At 52.1% G+C, this 23,634-nt stretch overlaps 7 protein-coding genes across 7 annotated transcripts; 4 read left to right on the top strand and 3 right to left on the bottom strand.

The window, feature by feature from the left end:
• Nucleotides 1-757: 757 nt before the first annotated feature.
• A1O1_06007 (uncharacterized protein) lies at nucleotides 758-1,859 on the top strand (the record flags this gene model as incomplete). The annotated part of the gene is made up of 3 exons (XM_007726889.1): nucleotides 758-980; nucleotides 1,048-1,130; nucleotides 1,194-1,859. 3 exons carry the CDS (start codon nucleotides 758-760, stop codon nucleotides 1,857-1,859), a joined length of 972 nt encoding a protein of 323 aa, XP_007725079.1.
• Nucleotides 1,860-2,600: 741 nt separating this feature from the next.
• A1O1_06006 (uncharacterized protein) lies at nucleotides 2,601-6,206 on the top strand (the record flags this gene model as incomplete). Its single annotated transcript, XM_007726888.1, has 1 exon — nucleotides 2,601-6,206. The coding sequence occupies one exon, from the start codon at nucleotides 2,601-2,603 to the stop codon at nucleotides 6,204-6,206; it is 3,606 nt and encodes a 1,201-aa protein (XP_007725078.1).
• An 804-nt stretch (nucleotides 6,207-7,010) lies between these two features.
• Nucleotides 7,011-8,519, top strand: A1O1_06005 (26S proteasome regulatory subunit N7; the record flags this gene model as incomplete). Its single annotated transcript, XM_007726887.1, has 2 exons — nucleotides 7,011-7,493; nucleotides 7,539-8,519. 2 exons carry the CDS (start codon nucleotides 7,011-7,013, stop codon nucleotides 8,517-8,519), a joined length of 1,464 nt encoding a protein of 487 aa, XP_007725077.1.
• Nucleotides 8,520-9,572: 1,053 nt separating this feature from the next.
• A1O1_06004 (alanine transaminase) lies at nucleotides 9,573-11,114 on the top strand (the record flags this gene model as incomplete). The annotated part of the gene is made up of 2 exons (XM_007726886.1): nucleotides 9,573-10,796; nucleotides 10,860-11,114. 2 exons carry the CDS (start codon nucleotides 9,573-9,575, stop codon nucleotides 11,112-11,114), a joined length of 1,479 nt encoding a protein of 492 aa, XP_007725076.1.
• Nucleotides 11,115-15,244: 4,130 nt separating this feature from the next.
• A1O1_06003 (uncharacterized protein) lies at nucleotides 15,245-16,157 on the bottom strand (the record flags this gene model as incomplete). The annotated part of the gene is made up of 2 exons (XM_007726885.1): nucleotides 15,245-15,608; nucleotides 15,751-16,157. 2 exons carry the CDS (start codon nucleotides 16,155-16,157, stop codon nucleotides 15,245-15,247), a joined length of 771 nt encoding a protein of 256 aa, XP_007725075.1.
• A 662-nt stretch (nucleotides 16,158-16,819) lies between these two features.
• A1O1_06002 (uncharacterized protein) lies at nucleotides 16,820-19,479 on the bottom strand (the record flags this gene model as incomplete). Its single annotated transcript, XM_007726884.1, has 2 exons — nucleotides 16,820-16,987; nucleotides 17,086-19,479. 2 exons carry the CDS (start codon nucleotides 19,477-19,479, stop codon nucleotides 16,820-16,822), a joined length of 2,562 nt encoding a protein of 853 aa, XP_007725074.1.
• Nucleotides 19,480-21,972: 2,493 nt separating this feature from the next.
• Nucleotides 21,973-22,917, bottom strand: A1O1_06001 (uncharacterized protein; the record flags this gene model as incomplete). The annotated part of the gene is made up of 1 exon (XM_007726883.1): nucleotides 21,973-22,917. One exon carries the CDS (start codon nucleotides 22,915-22,917, stop codon nucleotides 21,973-21,975), a length of 945 nt encoding a protein of 314 aa, XP_007725073.1.
• Nucleotides 22,918-23,634: the final 717 nt, after the last annotated feature.

Raw genomic sequence — 23,634 nt, 5'->3', positions numbered from 1 at the left:
GTTGCGAGCGAGGTGGGAGGGATGGCATGCTCGCGCTCTCCAGAGCCTTGAATCAGATATCAGGGCAATAGCAAATCCTCAGTCAACCCCAGGTTTCTCGTGTCCTGCTCCATTCCACAGTGTACCCGGCGCTATTAGATCTGTACCTGCATTAGTTCAGGCGTCCTTGATAGTCCGTTAAATACGGCGAGAGAGCGACTCTAGTACTCGAGTCCAAACGAAACTGCGGACCATTTGAGGCGTAAGTAGTACTTAGAGCGGCATCATAATCGTCCCAATACGGATTTATATGGAATCTTGGCAGCAAAGTCCCACTGCAGTCTGAGCGTGGAGTGAAGTTTGCACCCTGCAATGTTCTAGAGGTTTCTCCAAAATCCACCGGTCGGTGACCAATTCTACAAAGTACAACGAGTGTTTCCTATTCTCTTTAACTCTCACGAAGTTGACGCCGTAAACGATTCCTAACACAATAGCTAATGCAACAGCTCACGCTCTGATTTATTCTACCCTTTTGCAAGGTAGGTCACTCTTCCGATCATTACCTTTTGTTGTTAGGATGAGACACATAGCTGGCACCAGGCTGAGAAGACTTGTACTCTTTGCATGCGGAACAGCTTTCCAAGGCTATAAGCCTATAATCTGAACTTTCGATCCAGCACTGCAGTCTACAAAGATTTGCGAGACTCCCGGACTGACATTCATCTGGCAGAATCGTCCTAGAACCCTCCCTCTCGTTACCAACTTCCCTTCACCAAACATGGTCCTCCACAATCCGAACAACTGGCACTGGGTGATGAAGGATGCTGCCGCTTGGGCAAAAGACTATCTAGAGGAGCAATCCAAGAAGGTGTCAGCTGAGGAGAATGGAGTGTCGGCCAAAATCACACGACTCATTTCTATGGACGGTGATGTGGAGGTGAGCCAGCGGAAGGGCAAGATTATAACGATATACGATGTAGCTCTACAATTAGAATATGAAGGTGCGCTCCCATTACGACCGGTGTAGGAACGGAAAGTGAACGGCATTGAGACTAACACTTCGCGTAGGCAAGACAGAAGACGGCACCGATGTCAGTGGCAGCATCAAGGTTCCCGAATGCGCTTACGACACGGAGCCCGACGAGTACGTTGTATGTTCCCAATGCTGATGCTCCGGCACGATGTCGCAGTGGTCACTGACACGTTCAATGCAGTTCGACATAGACATTTACTCGGAGAAGAAGGAGATGCAGCCCGTTAAAGACCTCGTTCGGTCGAAACTCGTCCCCCAGTTGCGCGAAGTCTTCGCAAGCCTCTCACCTGCGCTGATCAAGGAGCACGGAAAAGATTTGCAACATACGCCGAGCTCCAATCCATCCAGCGGATTTGCGACACCTACATGGCATCCTCAGCGAGAGCGAACGCCAACCACTACCACCACTACCACCACCTCCTCCTCTTCCGGCAAGACATCCGTCGTCAACACAACCACTGTGACGGCAACCGATGAGTTCCGCACAACCGCTGAAGAGTTGTTCCAGACATTCACCGACCCTCAACGACTTGCCGCCTTTACGCGTGCTCCTCCTCGGGTCTTTGAAGGGGCAAAACCGGGCGGGAAGTTTTCCATCTTCGATGGCAACGTCTCAGGAGAGTTCGTCACCTTAGAACCGCCGAAGAAGATTGTGCAGAAGTGGAGGCTGGCACAGTGGCCGGAGGGACATATGAGCACCCAGGAGATCTTCTTTGATCAGAACGACGTCGATCGAGTGACCAATATGAGGGTTACCTGGACAGGCGTGCCCGTGGGCCAAGAAGAGGTGGTCCAGAGGAACTGGGAGGGCTACTACGTGCGCAGCATCAAGCAGACGTTTGGGTAAGTGCTGAAGGCTGGAACGCTTGTTGTAGAAGCTTGCTGACGTCGGATCCAGTTTCGGAACCATTCTCTAGGCTGTCTGCCCCCGGTCTTTGCAATGCATTTAAAGATGGAACGGCGATCGGAGTGGCTTTTCGTCACTTGCATTTGGTAGGGAACTTGCATGAAACTAGACCATCTTGCCGGTGAGTCTTCTCGGCGACACTGGTGAAGCCAAAAAAATAATCCCACATGATATGTATGAATGAAGATACCTTGCAACACCGTCCTGGGTCAACGTCCTGCAACTACTACTGCTTTCTGCGCCTTTTCTCCCGCTATGTAGGTCTCCCAATCAGCATCAATAGACGCAGGCAGGAGAAGAATGCATGATGGTGTTCCATGTCATGTTCATGGCAAAGAACAGGGATCCAATGCAAACTGCCAAATACGTCATCGGTCTTCAGCTTCATAAATCTTGCCTGCACCGCCACAGCTTCTCGACTTCACCCCTCGACCTCTTTTCTTGCATTGCCCATTACTGTGTGTATTGTTCTGTCCATTGCACTATTCGCTTCTTACTTCAATCAGTTGACGCGACATTATCAACTATCGTCGTTGCTCTACTTGCCTAATTGTCCTCGTCCAGGTCCTGCTCACCTGACCGGAGCCCGGCTCTGCCTGCGCCTCATCGGCTCGCTTGGCCAGACCCTGGTGCACGCCCTGAACATTCATCTGATCTCAGCCTGGAGCTACCTCAGACAGTATGGCCGAGCGGAGAAAATCTCAACCAGCCAGCAGGGGCGATGCCAACAAAAAGGGCGAAATGGATCTTACCACCATTCTCGACGAAGCTCAGCGCGCGGATCTTACGTTACTCGTCGCGAACATCACCGAGTCAATGCGCAAACAGATTTTGGACAACTTCGACTCCACAGCTGGACTGGACAAGTCTCTTTTGCGCGAAGGCATGACCGAGGATGAGAAGATGATGGCTGCTGACCCTGGCAATGCCGATGTTGGCGCCTTTGACCGAGAACGCAAACTCAAGGAAGAAGGCGACAAGGATCTGGCTACGATGAAGATGAAGAATCTCAAGAAGAACGCATTGAAGGCCTATGATGAATGGCGTGAGCAGGTCATCCTCCGAGTCGGTCAGGTCGTCAACAGCGAGCGGACTGCCAAAGACCAAGTCCAGAAGAATGCTGGCAAAGCCGACATTGCAAGACCGCAGACGACTAATACTACTGCCAAAGTCATGGAGGCCCCAGCCAAGATCGTCAGTTTGAGATTTAGAGATCTCTTTCCTCCAACGAAGACGCCGTTGACGAAGATGCCAATGGACAAAAGAACACTGATACTTCATTCTGTACTGCTCCTATTATTGTCTTTGGAACACTATAATGCCTACTCCCGTGTACTTATGCTCAATTTGACCTCCTCCTTGAAGCTACCCCTCAAGACATTCGAACAGGATGAGTACACCACCGCAAAAGGTCTTCTTGAGGCGGCCAAGGAGATGACAGCCGACGAAGAGCGGCAGAAGAAGGCAGATGAGAACAAAGAGTCGAGGAAATGGAAGGTCGGTCTGGCCACGGCTGCTGGTGCGGCCATTATCGGTGTGACCGGCGGTCTTGCTGCACCTCTTGTCGCTGCCGGGGTTGGCTCTGTCATGGGAGGTCTTGGGCTCGGGGCCACCACTGCCGCCGCCTACCTGGGTACCGTAGCGGGAAGCAGTGTCGTTGTTGGTGGCCTCTTCGGCGCTTACGGAGGCAGAATGACAGGCCAGATGATGGATAATTATGCTCGCGAGGTCGAGGACTTCCAGTTTCTTCCTGTTCACGGCAGCAGCAGCAAGAAAACTAGTGAAGACGAGAAGAAGGGCGCTAAACAAGCCAGTGAACATGACCATAAACTTCGGGTCACGATTGGCATCTCTGGCTGGTTGACAGAGAAAGAAGAGGTCGTCAAACCATGGCGCGTGATGGGGACTGGAGCTGAAGTCTTTGCTCTGAAGTATGAACTCGAAGCGTTGCTGAATCTGGGCAATGCTATGAATGGCATGGTTCGGTCGGCCGCTTGGGGTTACGCACAAAAAGAAATCATCCAGCGGACAATCTTCGCTGAACTGGCGGCTGCGCTGTGGCCCATCGGCTTGCTCAAGGTTGCTCGAGTCATTGATAACCCGTTCAGTGTTGCAAAGAGCCGGGCTGAAAAGGCTGGCGAAGTGCTCGCTGACGCTTTGATCAATCGAGCTCAAGGCGAGCGGCCAGTCACTCTCATCGGCTATTCGCTCGGAGCGCGTGTCATATACACGTGCTTGATGAGTTTGGCGAAACGGAAAGAGTTCGGCATCATCGAGCATGCTGTCCTCATCGGCTCTCCTACGCCTAGCGATACCAGCGACTGGCGAGTCTTGCGCAGCGTCGTTGCAGGGAGACTTGTCAACGTCTTCTCGGTCAATGATTACATTCTAGGGTTCATGTACCGCACATCAGCCGTCCAATACGGTGTTGCGGGTCTGCAAAAGGTCGAAGGGTTGAGTGGCATCGAGAACTTCGACGTGTCTGACGACGTCGACAGCCACCAGAAGTACCGGTACTTGATTGGAGCGATCCTCAAGAAGATTGGCTTCGAGGACATCGATATGGCGGCGGTGGAGCAGGAACATCAGTCGCTGTTGCAGATGGAGGAAGAGGAGAAGAAACAATCACTACAGTCACAACGCAAATGGTTGTTACGGCGTCAATCCACTGGCGGCAAGGAAGACGAAGCGGCCGAAGCAGAGGCCGAAGCCAGCGAGTTGGAAAAGACCGTTCAAGACCAGACGCAGAAGAGCTTGATGACCAGAGCGATCGAATACTTCTACGTCCCTAGTGTTCCCAGCACTGCAGAAGCCGAAAGATCAGCTGGAAACCTGCAGAATGCCGCGCAGGATCCTAGTCGGGCAGGAAACGTCGCAGGTCAGACAGTGCAAGGTGCTCAGGACTCGACGCAGGGCTATGCTGCCAAACTGTACAAGAGCCTACCTAGTATGCCATACGCGAGCCGGTCAACGCCGACAAGTGCAGCACAGAAACCGTCTCTAGGGGATACGAAGGATGTTGCTGGGCAAGCAAGCAGAGCCGGCGAAGGCGCCACTGGCCAAGGCAGGAACTATGTCAAGCAAGCCTCGTCATATCTCCAATCTTTGCCCGGCAGCATTCCGTCGCTGTCAAGAGGCACTGGCGGCAGAACCAAAAGCCAAGCATCCAAGGCAGAGTCCCCTGCACCGCAAAAGGCTGTCGACATGGCATCCAGCGCGGCCGACACCACGACATCCGGCGCGAAAAGCACAGCAGGTGTCGTTTCCGATACGCTTTCTCCAACTGTGCAGAACGCGCTCGACCCGAAGGACAACCCGGCGGTGCAATCTACGAAACAGGTCGCCAACAACGCGCCCATCATCCACCAAGCCAAAGATCGAGTACCAGCACCTGTGCAATCCGCCGCCGCAGAAGTCTCGGATGCAGTAGGTACAACGGCACAGAATGCAAGCCAGACAACGCAGAAAGGTCTTGATACCGCAACCAGCAAGGCAGGCGATGCAGGCAAAGCTGTCACAGAAGCCGGTTCTTCATTAGGAGGCAAAGCATCCCTTCCAGGCTTGGGCAGCCAAACCAATGCCGGTGCCTCCAACACAGGGGCGGGAACAGGAGCTGCTAGTTCGAGCTATACTTCGCGAGCCGCGTCCTACTTACCGAACGTCAGCATGCCGAGTCTCGGGTTCGGCGGTGCCGGTCAGAATCAGAAAGAAAGGGCTAAGCCACCGAAACTCGAGAAACGGCCGTCGGCCTCACGGCCCATTCTCGACAAGAGCCCCTCAGAAACCGAGAAGGCGGGACTAAAATCTCCCATTCTCCCAACAAGGCTCGACAGCATTCCGTCAGGCGTCAAATCGCCGGCCGCAGGCCTCAAACGAGTCCTGTCGGGCGCCAGGTCACCGCTTCCGAAGCTCGACAAGGTCCCCTCTCGGTCTGGAGTCAAATCCCCTCCTGCAAAGCTCGAACGTCTCCCGTCTGCTGCGTCGGGCGTCGACACTCCACCCACATCCGTCCCGACGCCGAACCTTTCTCGACAAGCGTCGGGCCTGAAGTCACCCTCTGTGCCGCCTAAACTTCCTCCACGGCAGAGCTCAAGCCAACAAGGCCAACTCAACAAAACGGACAACAACAACAACAACAACAACAACAACAACAACGTCATCTCTGGCACAGCAGCACCTGCTGATGCAGCCGCAGGAGTCTTTCAGGGTGCTACCAATGTAGCATCAGGTACCGCAAAGCAGGGCGGAAATATGCTCTCGGGGATGGGTCGAGCCGTTGGATTTTGACGGTAGACTACGACTGAATAGTGTCTCATTGGCACTCGGGACGTTGTGGACTGCACTGCAGCTTGTACATTGATCGAGGAGCGTTCTCGGAGTCCAAGCATTGTCTTGGATGTCCTGTCCGATGTAGGATTTTCAGAGCAGAGGAATTGAGAGAGATGTGTCATGACCAGAAAAGCAGCAATTGAACCAAACTGAAATATATTAGTTTCGAAAGCCAGAAATGATATGTTAAAACTACCTGCGTCTCATGGCAAATGCAAGGCGACAGTGGTCCAGAGACTGGCAGAATAAGATATCCACGTTGTAACGAAAACAATGAATACTACCTACCACATGAGCCTCGATTTTGAAGCGCCACTGTCATGGATCAAGAGCATATGTTCCAAAAAGTCCCTTCACAAAGGCCGAACCTTGGCTGTAGCATTTGACTGCTTCTTTGCCACCTGCGGGTGCTTCATAGCAAAGGCGTGTATGACAACCATTTAAGGAGGCACAAGCAGAAGGTGACATGAAGCTGCTATGTGTTTCCAAGTAAGAGTTGATAAGCAACAAAAGGGTCGAATTCGAAAAGGAGTTGTGGTTACGGATATATGATCCCCCGTAGTTGATGTCCGGTGGATCATAAATTCTCGAAGGTCCCATCGTCAGACTTGGCGTCTGGCATCGAAGTGCAGTGAGTGAGCAGGCTGGCGTTTGACCGCGTGTTGCCCCAGGTTCAGTACATCACAGACAACTACCTACCAATTCTCACCTCTTGTCCTGCTTCTCAACACGTTTAATTCTCTCTTTCTACTTACTCCAATCATGGGCTCAGATTCACAATTCATCAAATACCCGGACCTCTCTCTGGCACAGCACATTTTCTCACTCGGCATTGAGACCCGGACGTCGCAAACAACGTCTTTAAACTACCTTCAAAATGCGATCAGAGAACACAAGATGGCGCCTCTATATAGGCATTTGGCCCACCCTACCGAAGGCATCCTCAACTCCGTGGGCGAAAGCACAGCACAACCAGCGATTCCTCCTTTGAAGGCCCCTTCCCGAAGAGCATCTCTCGTTTCCAGTAATCTGCTGCCATCCAAGAAGCTTCTGTCATCAGGCATCCTACCCTGGGATGAGGCATTGTACGAGGAGCTCAAGGCAGAAAACGACAAGGAATTGGAGGCGTATCAGAAAGAGGAAGAGGAGGCCGAAGAAAAGGCCGGTGAAACTGAGATACAAGCGGTTCGGAGTAAACGTGCCGAGTTCTTCGCTCGAATTGGCGACAAGGCAAGTATTCGGATAGTACAAGTACAAGTGAGGCCGGACGGACACTGACTTCGAGCCTAGGACAAAGCGATCGCAGCCTACGAGAATGTCTTTGACAAAACTGGTCCGCTAGGAACCAAAATCGATATTGTCCTGGCCATTATACGGATCGGTCTCTTCTTCAACGACAAAGCATTCGTGAAAAAGCAGGTCGAGCGTGCAGACATTCTCGTCGAAGGTGGTGGTGATTGGGATCGGAGAAATCGATTAAAGGCGTACAAAGGCCTGCACCTCCTCACCATCCGATCCTACAACCTCGCCGCCCCTCTACTACTTGACAGCCTCTCTACATTCACCAGCTACGAGCTCTGCAGTTACTCCTCTCTCGTCGTGTACGCCGTTCTGGCCGGATCCAACGCTCTCAAACGAGTCGATTTCAAGGCGAAAGTCGTGGATGCCCCGGAGATAAAGGCGATCTTGGGAGATGGGGAAGAGAAGGCACCGGGTGCAGATGAGGAGATGAAAGACGTTTCCGCGACCACTGCGGAACGGGCCTCGGGATTGGTAAATCTGTCCACTTTGGGTACGGGCTCAGCGGTGGAATCACAAACAGAGACACCAATGGATTTTACATCTTTGGCGGGACTCGTCACCAGCTTGTACAGTGGCAATTACCGCACCTTCTTCCTCTCCTTGGCTGCGGTGGAAGAGAACTTCTTGACGCAGGATCGGTATCTCTATGAACACCGGGCGTGGTTTGTGCGCGAGATGCGTCTCCGAGGCTACCAACAACTGCTTCAGTCCTACCGAGTGGTCGGCCTCGCGACAATGGCACAAGCATTCGGAGTCAGTGTGGATTTCTTGGACAAGGACCTGGCCAAGTTCATTGCGGGTGGTCGGGTGAGCTGCACCATCGACCGAGTGCAGGGAGTCATTGAGACCACACGGCCGGATGACAAGAATAAGCAATATGCCGATGTGGTGAAACAGGGAGATGCGCTTATCACCAAGCTGCAGAAATACGGCCAGGCTGTGCGGTTACGAGGGAGCGAGCGAGCATAGGGTGGAATAGACAGATACCTGGTCGAAAGTGTCGATCTCGAGGGCAGACGAGTAGCGTACCGTACGGCGTTGGTGGTCTCGCTGCACACACGGCGGCATGAAAGATACCTTGACACTGTAGAAATAAGGAATACTAGTACCACCTACGCACTGCCACGCATCGGGCTGGTATTCAGACTCTGACAACAAAATATTTTCAAGGTGATTTTCGACAGAGTAGCTTATCAGTGAGATCATTATTGACAGGGTCGTCGCCTGAAAATTCCCTCACGAAAGTACAGAGGGAGGTACCTGGACCCCTTGCATAGCATGTGAACGAGCACCTATAGCACCTACCTAGAGCAGTAAGGTGAACTGAAGGGCCGCAGAAGAAAGGAAGATTTCCCCCACATCGAGAGCGATAAGATAGACGAGAAAGAGCTGGAGATGGAGATGGAGATGGCGCTTCAATTCCTGCGCTTGGATTGGCGGTGCTGTTCTCTCCGTCAATTCGATTTTCTTGAACTTCCATACCCACCCACTTTTGCTGACCACAATTCGCTCGAGGAGAAAAGAACTTCTGTTTCTCTCGAAGTCTCAGCTCCGATAGCGCTTCCTCAACTCAGTCCGCCTGGTAGCGAGCTCCGAGTCGGCCAAAACCCCCCACCACTACTGGCAGCGTCCATCCGTCCTCAGTTTCTGACATCCGCAGAAATGCATCCAGCGCAGGCGTCGAGGGCTTCGTTGGTATTACTGCGAGCTCAGAGTCTCTCTTCTGAACTTGCAATTGCCTGCAACTCGCTTGTGCCCAATGGTCCCCTTTGCTCATGCGTCTCTTCCTCACGTACGACCCAGTCTCGAGGTAAGAAAAGCAATCCCCTTGTCATCTGCGGCCTGACCGCATTGTGCTGCCGCAAATGGTGCACGCGACTTATGACTCAATGACCCCCATGTTTGCTTCTGCCCCGACTTTTCATCTGCCGACACGACTGCGCCCGATATAAGACTGACATTTATGTTGCTGCAGTTCCTTCCTCGCCCTACAGGTTCAAGTTTCCTTCAGGCCGCCGCAACATGTCGTCCTCTCCTCCCTTGCGCAGTCTGACAATCGACAACATCAACCAAAATGTGAAGAGGGCGCATTATGCTGTTCGCGGCGAGCTCGCGATCAAGTCAGAGGAATACCGTCACAAGTTAACACAGGATGGCCCTTCCACTCCTCCAGAGTCCCCGTTGCCCTTCAGCAGTATCATCCCCGCCAACATCGGCAATCCCCAACAACTCGACCAGAAGCCCATCACCTTTTTCAGAGAAGTCCTTGCCCTCCTGGAGTACCCTGCACTGTTGGACAATGAGGAGGCCTTGAAGTCGAGTTTTGGCTACAAGCAAGATGCTATAGACCGTGCTCGATGGCTGATTAAAGAGGTGGGCTCCGTGGGGGCGTACTCACAATCCGCCGGTGCTCCTGGGATACGGCAGTCAGTGGCCAATTTCATTGAACGACGAGACGGGTTTCCTGCCAACAGGAATGACATCTATTTGTGTGCCGGCGCTTCGTCCGGAGTGAACACGCTCCTGAACATCATATGTGCCACACCGGAGACCGGTGTGCTGGTGCCGATCCCTCAATATCCTCTGTACACGGCCACACTCGAAATCCTGAACGCCCGTTGTGTACCCTACTACTTGAAAGAATCCCATTCATGGGGCACCGACATCGAAATCATTAAGAAGGCTTATGACAAAGCGGTCAGCGAGGGTACAGATGTCCGTGCCATAGTCATCATCAACCCTGGCAATCCTACGGGTGCCTCTCTGGACGAAGATGACGTGGAGGATGTTATCAAGTTTGCCGCGGAGAAGAATCTTGTCATCATGGCCGACGAAGTGTACCAAACGAATGTCTTCATTGGAAAATTCCACCCTTTCAAGCGGGCACTGCGTCAAATGCAACGAAGAGAGCCCGGACCCTATGACAACGTCGAGCTTGCATCGCTCAACTCGGTGTCCAAAGGTATGGTGGGCGAATGCGGACACCGAGCTGGCTACTTTGAGCTCGTGGGGTTTGACCCGGAGGTTCAGGCCCAGATCTACAAATTTGTCTCCATCATGCTTTGTCCGCCTGTCATCGGCCAGTGTCTGCTGGAACTCGTGGTGAACCCGCCCAAGGAGGGCGATCCGAGCTTCGCACTCTACGACGAGGAATACAATGGCATCAAGAATGGCTTGAGAGAAAGAGCCTATGCACTATATGACGCGTTCAAGCATATGGAGGGAGTAGAAATTGGTAAACCGCAGGTAAGTCTAGATTATGCTAGCAATGATGCGTTCGTCTCTACCAGATGTTGACTTTATCTACAGGGATCCATGTACCTCTTTCCCACCATCCATTTGTCTCCTAGGGCGATCGAAGCGGCGAAGAAGGCAGATCGTGCCCCTGACGTGTTCTACTGCCTCCGTCTCCTTGATACTACAGGTATCTGCGTGGTTCCTGGATCCGGATTTGGTCAGGAACCTGGCACGCTCCACGTCCGAACAACCTTCCTTCCACCCGGCACCGATTGGATCAGCAGATGGATCGACTTCCACCGAGACTTCATGAATGAATATCGTTGAGTCTGGGCCACTTACGACTGACCCTAGCGTGTCAGGCTTGATGACCTGCCTGATTGCGAAGCCCAGGGGAGGCTCTGTATAGTTGATTTTATTGTGTTTCTGGTCCCTAGAGGGCCAGTCGTCTCAGGGTATACGAATTACTCTGTACCAGCATATGGTTGTTTTTGGATTGCACCGGACATCAAAAGTCTTGTTGTGTTCAGTTTGCACAGGAGGTCACAGCGATCGTGGCGGCCGCATTGCTTTTGCAAAAGTCACAGATATGAGAACAATCAGAAGGGATGATACGACTGTCAACAAACACATTCGCTCCATGATCACAGGCGAGAAACACAATTAGCAGGGGCTTCTTCTTACAACATCGGTGCCCCCGCATATGCCACCTGGAAGGCTTTATTCTCTCTCGAACAGAAAAACAAAATCATGCCGGTTCATTTTTATGTTCGCAGTGCCCGAGGACAATGATGCTTTGACCAATCAACTTGCGATGTATTTCCCCCTTGACTTCGAAGCCTTGCTTACGTAACGTCACCTAGATTCCCCTCCAATATATTCAGCAATGTTGTAACAGGATCCAATGAATTGAAGCTCACAAACTGCAATGTACAGCACAGCCACTACTGAGTCGAAGGCCAGCTCCATTAGTAGGGCACCAGGTGTACAGTAAGTACGTTGAGGTCCGCCTGCCTCAATATCCCACCGGCCTCCGCCTCCATTGAGAGTGTCCTTCCCACAAGGCTCCCGAGTTCCTGCCGTTTGTACAAAAACGCAAACAGGCGACTTCCTCGTAGTATGGCAGTTGCTGTTGCGGTTGCCGTTGGAGAGCGTTCCCCTCTGTGGTATTTATCTATGCTGTTTGCTCCCTCATTTCCTCTTCTTTTTCTTTTTTTTCCTCTTCAGCATACATTATCTCGACATCGGTGCGTTCCACCCTTTCAACACCTCCAACACCGTCCACACTTGCACACTTCCACCCTTTCAACACTTCCACTCTCTCACTGTCACTCTCTCACTGTCACTCTCTCACTGTCACTCTCTCACCGTCACTCTCTCACTGTCACTCTCTCACTGTCACTTCCACCACTTCCACTCTGTCACACTGTCACTCTGTCACCATTCCACCCTTCGGAGGCCTTCCCTCCCCCCTCCTCCCCCCGGTCCCCCCTCACAACTATGACTCTTGTATGGATGGAATAGCTAACACCCTCGTCTATCTAGCTACCAAACAAGCCCACTCGTTTAGTGTTTGTGTTTTTGCCGTGAGTCTTCTTCATACTCACTGTCCTTTCGGGCTCTCCAGAGCTGACATATTGCAGACTCTTTTTTGTCGAGTGTTTTTTCCGCTCGTTTTTTTTTTGGTTTTTTCGCCCGGTAGGTGAAAGAGGCGGTCTCCCGAGAATCAAACTGAAGCTGACGATTAAGGTAGACTTCGGCGATGGACTCCCACCACCCCCACCATGGAGGGTAAGTTCATTCATATTTGACTCCAAATTGACTTGTGCTAACGGTGTACGTCCAGTGATTTCCCCGGCCTCTTCGGTGAGGACAGAAGTTCTGTTTCGGGTTCTTGCCTGGGTGCTCCTCGGGAGCAGTTGGCTGGCGCTCGTCTCGCTGGCGGTGGTGGCGGTGGTGGCCCTGTGCCTCCACTGCAGGGGGAGGAAGGGGGGGCGCCGTGGCCAGCAGGGCCCGGGCCCCGATGTGGAGCTGGGGGCGCTCGACGGGGTGCCGGGGGTGGGCACGGCCTTGGAGAGGCGGGCCTTCTTGGAGGTCGATAGCTTGCGGCCGACGGTCGCAAGCGACTCCTGGGAGGACGACCCGCCACCAAGGTCGCAGCCGCCCTCGTACTCCTAGGCCGATGGCCTGAGGGAGGTGGTTGTGGTGGTCGTTGTGGTTGTCGTGGCTGGTTTTTGGACGCCATCTTTACCCAGAAAAAAAAGAAAAAAAGAAAAGGCCGGCATGTCCTCCGCCTCCACGCGGCGCCGGCGGAAACTGGGCAGGCAGGCCGATGGCCTGGGACTGGGCCTGCCCAGGCGAAGGGAGGACGAGACTTGTTTGCTGAGTTGTCCGACGCTGTCTTTGAAGCATTCAGTACCGCCATTCCTGCATTTGTCCACCGCCTCCATCTCAAGCCAAGTCTACCACTCGACCAGTCCGCGAATTCACAAACATGCCCGAGTCCCTGCCGCAGATCACCACATGGTCAACGACAACACGCCCACACATGGTCAGCGGCTTCCTGACACGCAACGAACCTGCACTAAACGACATGACAATTGGAGAATGAGATCGCTTCAATCAGCAGCCGAGTCCACATGGCAAGCCGGTGATCGACCGAAACTAGCTCTGGCCAAAGCCTAAAGCGACACGGTTCCAACATGAGCGATCTGCAAATGGTGACCAGTTTCCCCCAACGTTCAATGAACTGCACGACGTCCACCATTTCTCCATGCACACAACTTGCCTATAAAAAGGGTCAGCCCAGTGTGGCCTTTTCGGTTCAGACTATCACAATCTTTCTTCATTGGAGCCTGCCATCAGCATCTCAGCCCCCGACAATCGGAAACATGCACCCAACTAAACTACCTTTGTGGCTTTGGCCATTACCTGCCTGTGCAACCTGATCGCACTCACATCAGCCAGTCTGGTGGACTGCCCTCCACTGACGCCAGATGGCTTTGACTGCTGCCGTGCCGGCTACTTCAAATGCGAACCAGACTATCCCTCAGAGACAAACAACTACGAACGCCCGGACAAACTCAAGGCATGTGACGGGACAGCTTCGAACAGCTCAAGCTACAACGACATCGCTCGGGCCTTCAGACATCATCTCAGAGGCCGGCAGTACAACACAACAGCCGCACATGGCTCCACGAGCAACGAGTCCGGACTTGTTGCACGCAATGAAACAGGGGTCGAGCGCGGCCACGCCAGCCAGCACCATCCCCGGCAAGAGAAGCGCTGCTGTCGCCCAACCTGGGAATGCTATGACTTCGTCAAAGACGTCAAGGTTGAAGTCGCCCACGGAGAGTTCTTGGTCATCAACGACCACGAAGACTTCAAGAAAACACTCTGCTGCTTGGAAAAGTTTTGGCAACCAACCGACGAATGTCCAGATGGGCCAATTAGAGAGGTCCCCGATGATTGGAAGGAGCCTCCCGCATGCAGCGAAGAATCCGTCATCTGATGACTGACGGACTCCCCGGGGAACACGCTCGCTGGCTGGCTTGACGCTGCAGTCAGCCCGAGGCGTCGTTGTTGGACGTTTGTCGACCGCTGGTCCTATGAGCTGGAGTCATGGGGACGCGGGAAGCGCGGGGAAAACTTCATGATCATCACTTGTTGGGTTGAGCGTCCGCCTCGTTGGCACGGTCATTGAGTTTGTGATGGATTCGTTTCTTCTTGTGCGGTCCATGAAGCATTTTAAGTTTTGTTCAAAGTTATCATTTACCGGTCGGCGCATGTTCAGCAAGTGGTTTGAGGAGATGCTCAACCATCTCCAGCTCCGCCTATTTAGTAAGTAGGTACTACTACTACTTACCTAGTATCAATTGAGTTTCGTTTGCATTACTTAGATCAAGTATGACATCCTGATTCAACAACTAGACCCATTACTAGTAGTAACTACTAAGTACTACTAAGTACCTATAGTGCTCTTTCTCGAAGATAACTTAGTTCAAACTTTAACAACCTACTACTCTAGTCCCTAATTTAGTACTAGGATAGACTAAGCCTACTTAGATTAGACCTAGATCGAACCTAGATTGAACCTTAAATTTGGTAAGTTCTAATCTAGTTCTAATCTAGTTCTAATCTAGTTCTGATATATATATATATATATATATATATATATATATATATATATATAGAGTATAGCTCTAATACGGGTGTTGATACTGTTTTGATACGGCTTCGATACGGCTTCGATACTGCTTCGATATGGCGTCTAGATAGCAGGAAGGACTTCAAGTTAGGTACCTAGATACTACTAGGTTACTCCTTTATCTAGTAGAAGGTGAATCAAACTCGAGGAATACTTAACTCGGTAGGAAATTTAGTACTTAGTAAGTTAGGTAGGTAGGTATCTTTGAGAGGGACTCAGAGTACATGGTGTGAAACTTCAAAGATCCATCTCACTTTGAGGGATCAATGACTCCTACCGTCCTCCCACTCCACGGGCTCTCGTGAGACTCGAGGTCAGTAGCGATCAGATCCGCGTTCTGTTCCAGCGTGGTCTCATAGCGAGGGGCATTCATGGCGCACACAACCAGCTTCCCGATCAAGGGGATGTGCTTCATCCACGAATCCTGCCACAATGGTGGAGTCGTTGCGTTTGCAATCAGCTTCCCATGCAGAAGTTTCGTAGGGACAGTGACCTCCGAGGACTCGGGGGGCATGGTACCCGGGCAAAGCATAGACCAATCGACCGTGTTTGTGTTTGGTGGGAGAGATTTGAGGAGGTGGATGTTTTGGCGATGTTCGCGGTAGATGGGAATACTGTAAGGCTGTTCAGTAAAGTGGTACAGTACTACTTAGTAGTAAATACTTGGACAGGTCGACGAATCGTACTGTCTGGGGTTGTAGGTGGTAGGGAAACGCTGCTTCTGTAGTAGCCGTGGCTGTTTGTAGTAGTACTTACTAGTTGGAAAGCATCGACTCTGATCCTGGGAAGCATAATACTCCCAGACCACCCAAGAACCAAGTTCGCAACGGTCTCTTTCTCTCCGATCCCGCATCTTGTACGGCGTTGAGTACGGCGCGAAAGATGGCTGGCAGGTCGCTTTTCCCCCAAGGCGGTAACGCCGCTAAACCGGCGGTATTGACCACAGCATCGCAATCGGCGTCCAGGATGGCTTTCTTGATTGAAGCTGCGTCCTTGGCATCGCCCTGAACGACGGTGATTTGGCGGTATACGGAGATAGGGAGAAGAGACTCGAGCTTGTTCGGGGAGCGGACGAACGCAACAACGCTGTGGTCGTGGGTGAGGAGCGCTGCGACGAGGCGGATGCCTAGATTGCCGGTTGCTCCGACTAGGAGGACCTTCATGGTCGCCGTTCAGTTGTGCTGGATGTAGTGAGAGAGAGAGACACAGGATCTGCTGGTTCGAAAAATCGAGGGTACTAGCACTAGATGTACTTGGTAACTGAATGCCACCGGGTTGCTTCATATTTCAATGTATGTCGCGCCAACAACATACGCAGGAAGTATATATCAACTTTGTCGGAGTTGAGTTGCGCCGCGCCGCGCCAGGCACCAGGCCGGTGTCGAATTGTGCCGGCGCCCGGTGGGAGTCGAGGGCACCGCATCAGCAAACTGCAGCAATTCATGTCGAGGGATTCCAAGTTGTGATAGTATGTGTGTAGAAGTTGTCAGCATAATCGGAATCAAAATCCTTTCATCGTGGAGTCGGACTGGACTTGAGGTTTCTCTTGATCGTGCCTGCCTCTAGGATCCACACACACTAACCAGTACCAGTGTAAGAGTGACGTCGGCGCTCTACTGCTCGCTACGCCATTGGCAGCAGATACTACCAACTACCCCGGATTCTCCTCACCTACTATACTAGTAGTAAGCGTAGCTGCTTACTACTTATATGGTTCTTCTCCAGGAAGCACAAAGCAAGATGGCATATATACCAAAGAGTACATACCAGACAACGACAGGCCAACAGAGGATTTCATTTCCAGGCCCGGGTTCCTTTTCATCACCTAAAGCTTGGACGCGTGGGACAGAATCTGATGATGTCGGTCTTGTTGACGTGTCTTCCACAAAGCGATCGTGTCGAGCGTTTCCTTCAAGTCCTTTTCCATTGTCTGCAGGGCAAACTGGAGCGAGGGCCACTGGTCTCGGAACTTCAAATATTCGTAGCTTTTCATCTGCTTCCTCGTTAGAATCGAAATCCAGTATCGGGCATGAGTCATAACAAGGGACAGAGTTTCCACAAATCCCAATTCGGATTGTTAGCGAGACCTACCTCTGGCAAGGAGATGGCCTCGGAAAACGAGGAGTCATCCGGGCTGCTCGAAGCGGCGGCGTCATTCTTTGTGTGTGGCAAGCGGTCTTTTAGGAAACACATCACCTCTTTCAGCATTGTTCTATATTTGTCGATGATCTTCTCCAGCATTCTGTCAAAGAGGATTAGCTCAAGCACTTTTCGCTGCCGCCAGGGGTTGATCCATCGCTCGTGTTCAGGAATGCGGTTTTGAATCAGTTGCGCAAAACGTTTCTTGGGGTTTTCACGGCGAATATCATCATCTGGCTCAAACCCAAGCACATGGCAAGTCCAATATCTGTCGAAAATATCGCCCACGAATCGGAAGCCCATGCCAGCCAGTCGAATCCGTTTGTCGCCAAAAAAGCTTAACCCCTTCCGTGGACCATTCTCCTTCGAGAGTTGGTAGGAAGACAAATGGAAATCTGTCTTCCAGACATTCAAGGATGCCGTTATGTCATCGCCCAAGTACTTTTCTTTTCGGGAGTGCCTCATGAGGAATTTCGCCAGCGAGGCTGGGTCATCTTCCGTCTCTGGCGGTGATGCATCGACGAAGACCTCTCGTAAGACTTTCGAGTCAGCTTGGGGTGTCCAAATGAGCCTTTTCTTGGCATCTTTGGCGGTCCTTCGCTGGTCGAGCTTGTGTTTAAAGGCAACCCCCGACAAGACAATGACATTGTCATTGTCATCAGACAGATAGTCCCGAGACGTATACCGCTTCTCGCCGTCAGCCATCCGCTTGGTCTTTGGAACATCAATTATTATCCCTTTGAGTTCCTCCAGTTCATCGGAATTATATTCACGTTTGTCCTTGCTTTTCGGTTTGAAATCCAAGAAGTCGGGGAACTTGTATAGCCATTCGTCTGATAGTTCCACAATATCATGTTCGATGATGTGGTTGTTGACAGATATTGATTTTTTCATCAGGTGTATGCGGTCCAGGAACGCCTCTGCCTCCAGTCTGGGTTCAATCTCGAGACTTTCGTTCGTGAGGCCGACATCTGAAATGACTCCGCTTGTGAGTTTCTCGCGGACTTTCCAGATGATGTATAGGGTTTCAAAACTAGTGTGCCAGTAAAAGTCTCTTCGAGATTCGTCCTGAAAGATTTCCGGATCTGACGTCCCCGCATTCAACATCCCAGCCAATATACCGTCGGCAGAGGAACTCTGGAATAGGATGAGCTTTGCCCTCCGCAACATGTCTGTGGGTGACCTGCTGTTGATCTGATGGCCGGCGGTTGCCATCAGCAGTGCCAGGCCATAGCGTAGAGGACTATCCCAAGCAGAGTCTTGATTTTCCATGTGGTACTTCTGGGCCACAACTGTAGCATTCCATAAAGCAGATGACGGCTTGAAGAATGCCTCACCAGTGTCATGAAATAAAGCAGTGTCTCTGGTGCGGAGCAGAAACCGAAACTGCGACCATGAGCGTGCAACAGCAATAAGACTCTTCTTCGATTCTGGGATCTTGGCGGTGAATCTTCGCAGAACAATCTTTTGGAACTCGGTGGGAGAATAGTCCTGCGACAACGGCGCCTCCTCCTCCTTTTCGGGCTCCTCTTCAGGCCTTCCTTCTTTCCACTCTTCCTCTCCAGACTCGTCGTTTTCCGGTGTGCCCTCTTCAGACTCTTCCTCAGGCTCCTCCTCTTCGGGTTCCTCTTCTTCAGACTCGTCCTCTTCAGATTCCTCTTCTTCAGACTCGTCCTCTTCCGACTCGTCCTGTTCCGACTCGTCCTCTTCCGACTCCTCCTCTTCCGGGTTCCGCTGGTCCATTTTGTTCTTTTTATTCTCCGGGCCTTTCTTCAGCTCGTCACTCAAATCCAATTTGACGACAACCTGAAGCGCATCCCATATGCAAACATGATCCTCCAGGCGGTAGTTTAGATAGCTTTCACGTGGAATGCCTTTGGCGCGGGAAAATACGAAGAAGCCTTGTTTGTTATCCTTGTCCAGATGTCGCACCCAACCACGAACAATGGGACGTAGGTCCTCGCGAAGAGTATCTCTGTCTTTGTCAAAGACGGCAGCAAAGGCGCCAAACTTAAGGATTTGGAAGGGAGTATCACTGAGTGCTGTCAAGTCCGGGGCGTCATCGACTCTTAAGGCTTCCCTTGAGCCTTGTGGACCCCCGGTTGACTCGATCTTTTTCACTCCTTGTGCAGCCTCGGCAGAGGGCTGGCCAGTCGCGTTCGGCAATATCTCTTTGCCCGTAGCCCAATAGTCAGTTCTGAAACAACCGTCTGCCCTGCGGGCTCCTTTCACCCAATCCAAGTGCGCTCTGCACGTGTCTTCGATCCTTTTACGTAGGTGTTTGCGCATGCGGCCACCGTTGTCTGATTTCGCATTGTTCTTCTCCTTTCGGAGATACACAAACATATCGAGTAAGAATCGAAACGCAAAACTTAATCTGTCAGCAATAGGAATTCGGAGCACTACTCAAACTCACTAGCTTGCTGATGTGACAAGCCGATGACCTGAAAGATCTCCGCACGTGAGAACGATGGGGATGGTGCTTTTGCCCTGCGCACGCATCGATGGCACTGGGTTGCTGCAGACAGAGAGAATGTGTTCCAGATTTCTTCGTAGGACGAAGTCAAGCTGATCATCTGTTGGGTTTGGTGAGAAAGGCAGTGTCCAAAACGTCTCTGCCCTCAATTTCTTCTCTCAATCAAGGAAATCTCCCTGAGTGATGCTGGCACGTTCCTCCCAGTTAGATCCATGCGGAAGTCGTTGCAATCTGTATGCCTCAACTATCTCCACCGGATGTGTTGGGGTTATGGAGAACTTTTCTCCGGGGTTGCACTTCATTCGATAGTGCTCGCTATAGCAGTCTTTGGATTTTTTGAACTCTCGTACTTTGCCATTCACCGAAAGAGCGAAAACCAAACAGACCGCGTTGCTGTACTGATCACTGGCTCTTTGTGGGTCAGGGTCCCCAAACTGATTGCTTTTTATGATGACGTTGCAACCGTTTTGACCAAGCTTATCCTCATGGTGGCTTGAGGAATCAGTGGATCAGTCTTGGTCTCGAAAGTTCAGTTCGCGTATACGATAGTCTGTGGGTCGAAACTTCAGGGCAGAGAACCTTGCGGTCCTTCCAGCTGAAATTTTAGTTGCTGAGTACGATCTTCGAACGAAAACGATACCGTTTGAGATATAGTGTTGGCAAGTGGCAGAAATATGACGGTTGCCTGGAAAAGTGTATCGAGGCCACCGGTCATGGAGAAAATCCAGACTCCATCGCTTCTCCCAAAGCTGGAGCATTGGATTCAACTCACTCGAGTCGACCTCGAAATTGAAGTCGAAGCCAATGCCATCAGGTTCCCGGCCCAGTTCCATGAGTTGTCGTGCGCGCTTTTCAACCATGGACGGCTCAGGCATCCATTCCAGATCCAGAGTCATGAATCCAGACTGACCCAATCCCAGATACTTTGTAATCTGCGTGAGGAAGGCGAAGTTACCGGTGCTGGCAGTTGTGCCATCTTCTCCGTAGGATGCGAAGGCGTCTCTCTGTGTTGTTGGCTCTTCCCCTGGCACTTCTGGAAATGCAACGCACTCAGCTTTTCGAGGCTGATTTGTCTCCGCTTTTCCTTTCTGGATGTCTGAACGATTCCTTGTCAGTACGTCGCAGCTGATCCGGTACCACAGCAGCTGACCGAAGGCAGTCTCAGCGGATTCTTTCTCGCGTGGATCTGGCAAGGATGCTCCATCTTTCATAGTACTAGTATCCATTATGACAGTGACGCAATGCAATGCTGAAATTGAAGGAAGCTTGGAATAGTCCGCAACAGTAGGGTGCTATGGTGAAAGACCCGCGGTAGAAGGTGGAGGGAGACCAGGAGGGTCTCTTATCTCCTCAGGAGGATGAAGGCAGCACAGAACAGACAGCACCAACACAGGCATAGCGGAGGGAGTCGGCGGCGAGAAGCTCCTCGATTGAGGTTCCTGCAGTGCGGCTGACACGTGTAACCACATAAGGCCGCCACTTCGCGAAACTGAGAGGATGGAAGCGAAGCGAAGCGAAGCGAAGCCGACGAAGACAGCGTGAGGTGTTGGAGGATGGACGAGGCGTTATGCGAGTATGTGAAGTACCTACTAGATACTTAAGCGGTCATACCGTGGTGGACAGTAATTGGGTCTCGAAGAACGCCATGCATCGCAGAGAAGCTCGCTGGTCTTGGTCAATTAATTGCAGGTCAACCGCGACCACTGCCGCCTGCGCCCTCTTTGCATTTCTCACTTGCAGCCTTGAACTTCGCAAAGAAACAACTTGACGAAAAGCGAACTCACAGGCTTCGCAGTCCAGACCATTCATTATGGCCACTACAAACGCCCTCTTTGCTCGATAACATCATAACATGCGAAGCGACCTTTGCCAGAACAGAAAACTGTGTTTTCATGTGAGCATTTGGCCGGCAAATAATGATGAGTGGAGGTTGCCGAGGGAGTAGAAGCGAAGGATTAACTCGGGTTGAATTATTTCCCTTGGTCTTTTATACCTAACTTGTGATAAGGGTCGGCGTCACACAATCGCATCAGCGCCAGCCTCAGCCGGGGTGAGCAAGGGTGGGTACTTATAGCGTGTCACCACTTTCTTACCAGAGGGCTCAAGGGGTTGATTACTACCACCAGTACTAAACACCTACAAGTATTGACCACCTACAGCTCGAAGCTGTAGTAAAGCGCACAAGCACATAGCCCAAAGTAATCCACTTTGATCGGCCTAGGACTCGAAGCTACTAAGTACTAACTACTTGGTTGTGTAGGACTCATCCTTCCCAATATTAGGATTGCCGATGTAGATATCATCTGTCTGATGGTACTACTTCAAGTCTACTTCTACTTCTGAGTCCGTGCTCGTATTTCCTTCTAAATGACATTCTTCAGGGCCTGGCCGGCCAAGAACCTCCTCAAATTGTCCGCAATCAACACCTCTGCATCTTGAGGCCGGCCGCCGGCCGCATGCGGGCTCACGATCACATTGGGTGCCGACCACAGCGGCGAATCCTCCGGCAGCGGTTCCTTGACAAACACATCGAGGGCAGCACCGCCGATCTCGCCCTTCTTCAAAGCCTCCACCAGCGCTGCCTCATCAACCGACGTTCCCCGTCCCACGTTGACGACCCAAGCGTGCGACGGAAGCAATTTGAGGCGCTCGGCATTCAGAGCATTGCGCGTCGACTCCGATCCCGGGAGAATCATGACCAAAGCGTCTGTCGAAGGCAGCAGTTCGGGCAGTTTGTCTTCGCTGTAGACTTCGATGCCGTTGCGCACTCCGGGGTGTCGAGCGACGCCTCGGACCACGGCGCCCAAGGCCGTCAAATGCGGGGCGAGGGCCTTTGCGATGTTGCCGAACCCCCAGATCAGGACGTTGGCATCCCGCAGCGTCGTGAAGGCGTTTTTGGGCCGATCAGGCTGCGGGCCTCCCAGGTGACCAGGCCATTTGTTCTGCAGCTGGTAGTCGCGCATCTCGTAGAAGCGGCGGGCCGCGTTCAGCAGCAGGCCCAGCGTGTGTTCGGACACGGTGCGATCATGGAGCCCTGAGCCCGTGGTGATGGTGACTTTCGAGGTGTCGAACCCGGCATTGAGTATGTCGTTGGGCCCCGCGGCCAGAGCCTGGATCCAGCGTAGCTTGGTCAGGCGTTTCGCAGCGTCCTTGAGGTTGTCTGCCGAGTTGGTCCAGGCGACCAGAATCTCGGCGTCGGTGTGTTCCTCTGGGATCGGGCTTTTCACGTCGTATGGCTGCAGCGTCACGCTGAATCCTTCCAGACTCTGCGTGTCGAGGGGGATAGAGGTGGGGTAGAGGAGCTTCATGCTGTCCGTTGATAAGTACTGGTGCGGAAATATCCCTTGGGGTATATCTACAGTATGTGGAATGAAGTAGAACAGATCAGCGGTTTCTCATCTCACTTGGGGAGGGAGTTGAGTGGTAGGTAGGTAGCAGAGAGGCCTCTTGTGCACATTATATCATTGCGCTGTAGGGTTGTTTCCGCACCGATTGGCCCGGTCGCTCAATTCACGGAGTCTGAACCGATATGAACGTGGGGGTTTCTTAAAAGCGGCGTCAACGGTCTACAGCCGTCCCCCATCCCCCCTTTCCCCCACGACTGGCCGGGCTGAAAGTCCACAGGAAGTACGAAGTACTACCACTAGTAGTATACAGACACTACAATCTCATCCTTTGCGCCATCCCTGCTTCTCAGGCAGTTACCACTGGATATACCAGGAATAGTACTACTAAATAAACAAGCTCATTCGCAGTCTGCATCGCTTGGTGTGGTTGAGCCCCGACGCTATCCGAAGTACCACCTAGGTCGATTTTCGCCACGAGGTACATTTCTCCCGCTGTGAGGCGTTCGAATCATGCCTGTGTCTTTCAGCCGGGAGTCACTTGAGCATTCTCAGGAATCGAGCGAAGTGGGACACGAGAGCCCTTGGTGCATTAGTGCAGTGCAACCAACCTGACGTGAAATGAAGGTGGTCACCCAATGATGGCGTTTGTGTGAACCCCTGCCTCTTCAGCCTTGCGCA

Source organism: Capronia coronata (assembly GCF_000585585.1).
Source record: "Capronia coronata CBS 617.96 chromosome Unknown acBCG-supercont1.5, whole genome shotgun sequence".
NCBI classification, from domain to species: domain Eukaryota; kingdom Fungi; phylum Ascomycota; class Eurotiomycetes; order Chaetothyriales; family Herpotrichiellaceae; genus Capronia; species Capronia coronata.
The sequence above is the reverse complement of the archived record's forward strand: the minus strand, read 5'-3'. Positions and strand labels throughout refer to the sequence as shown.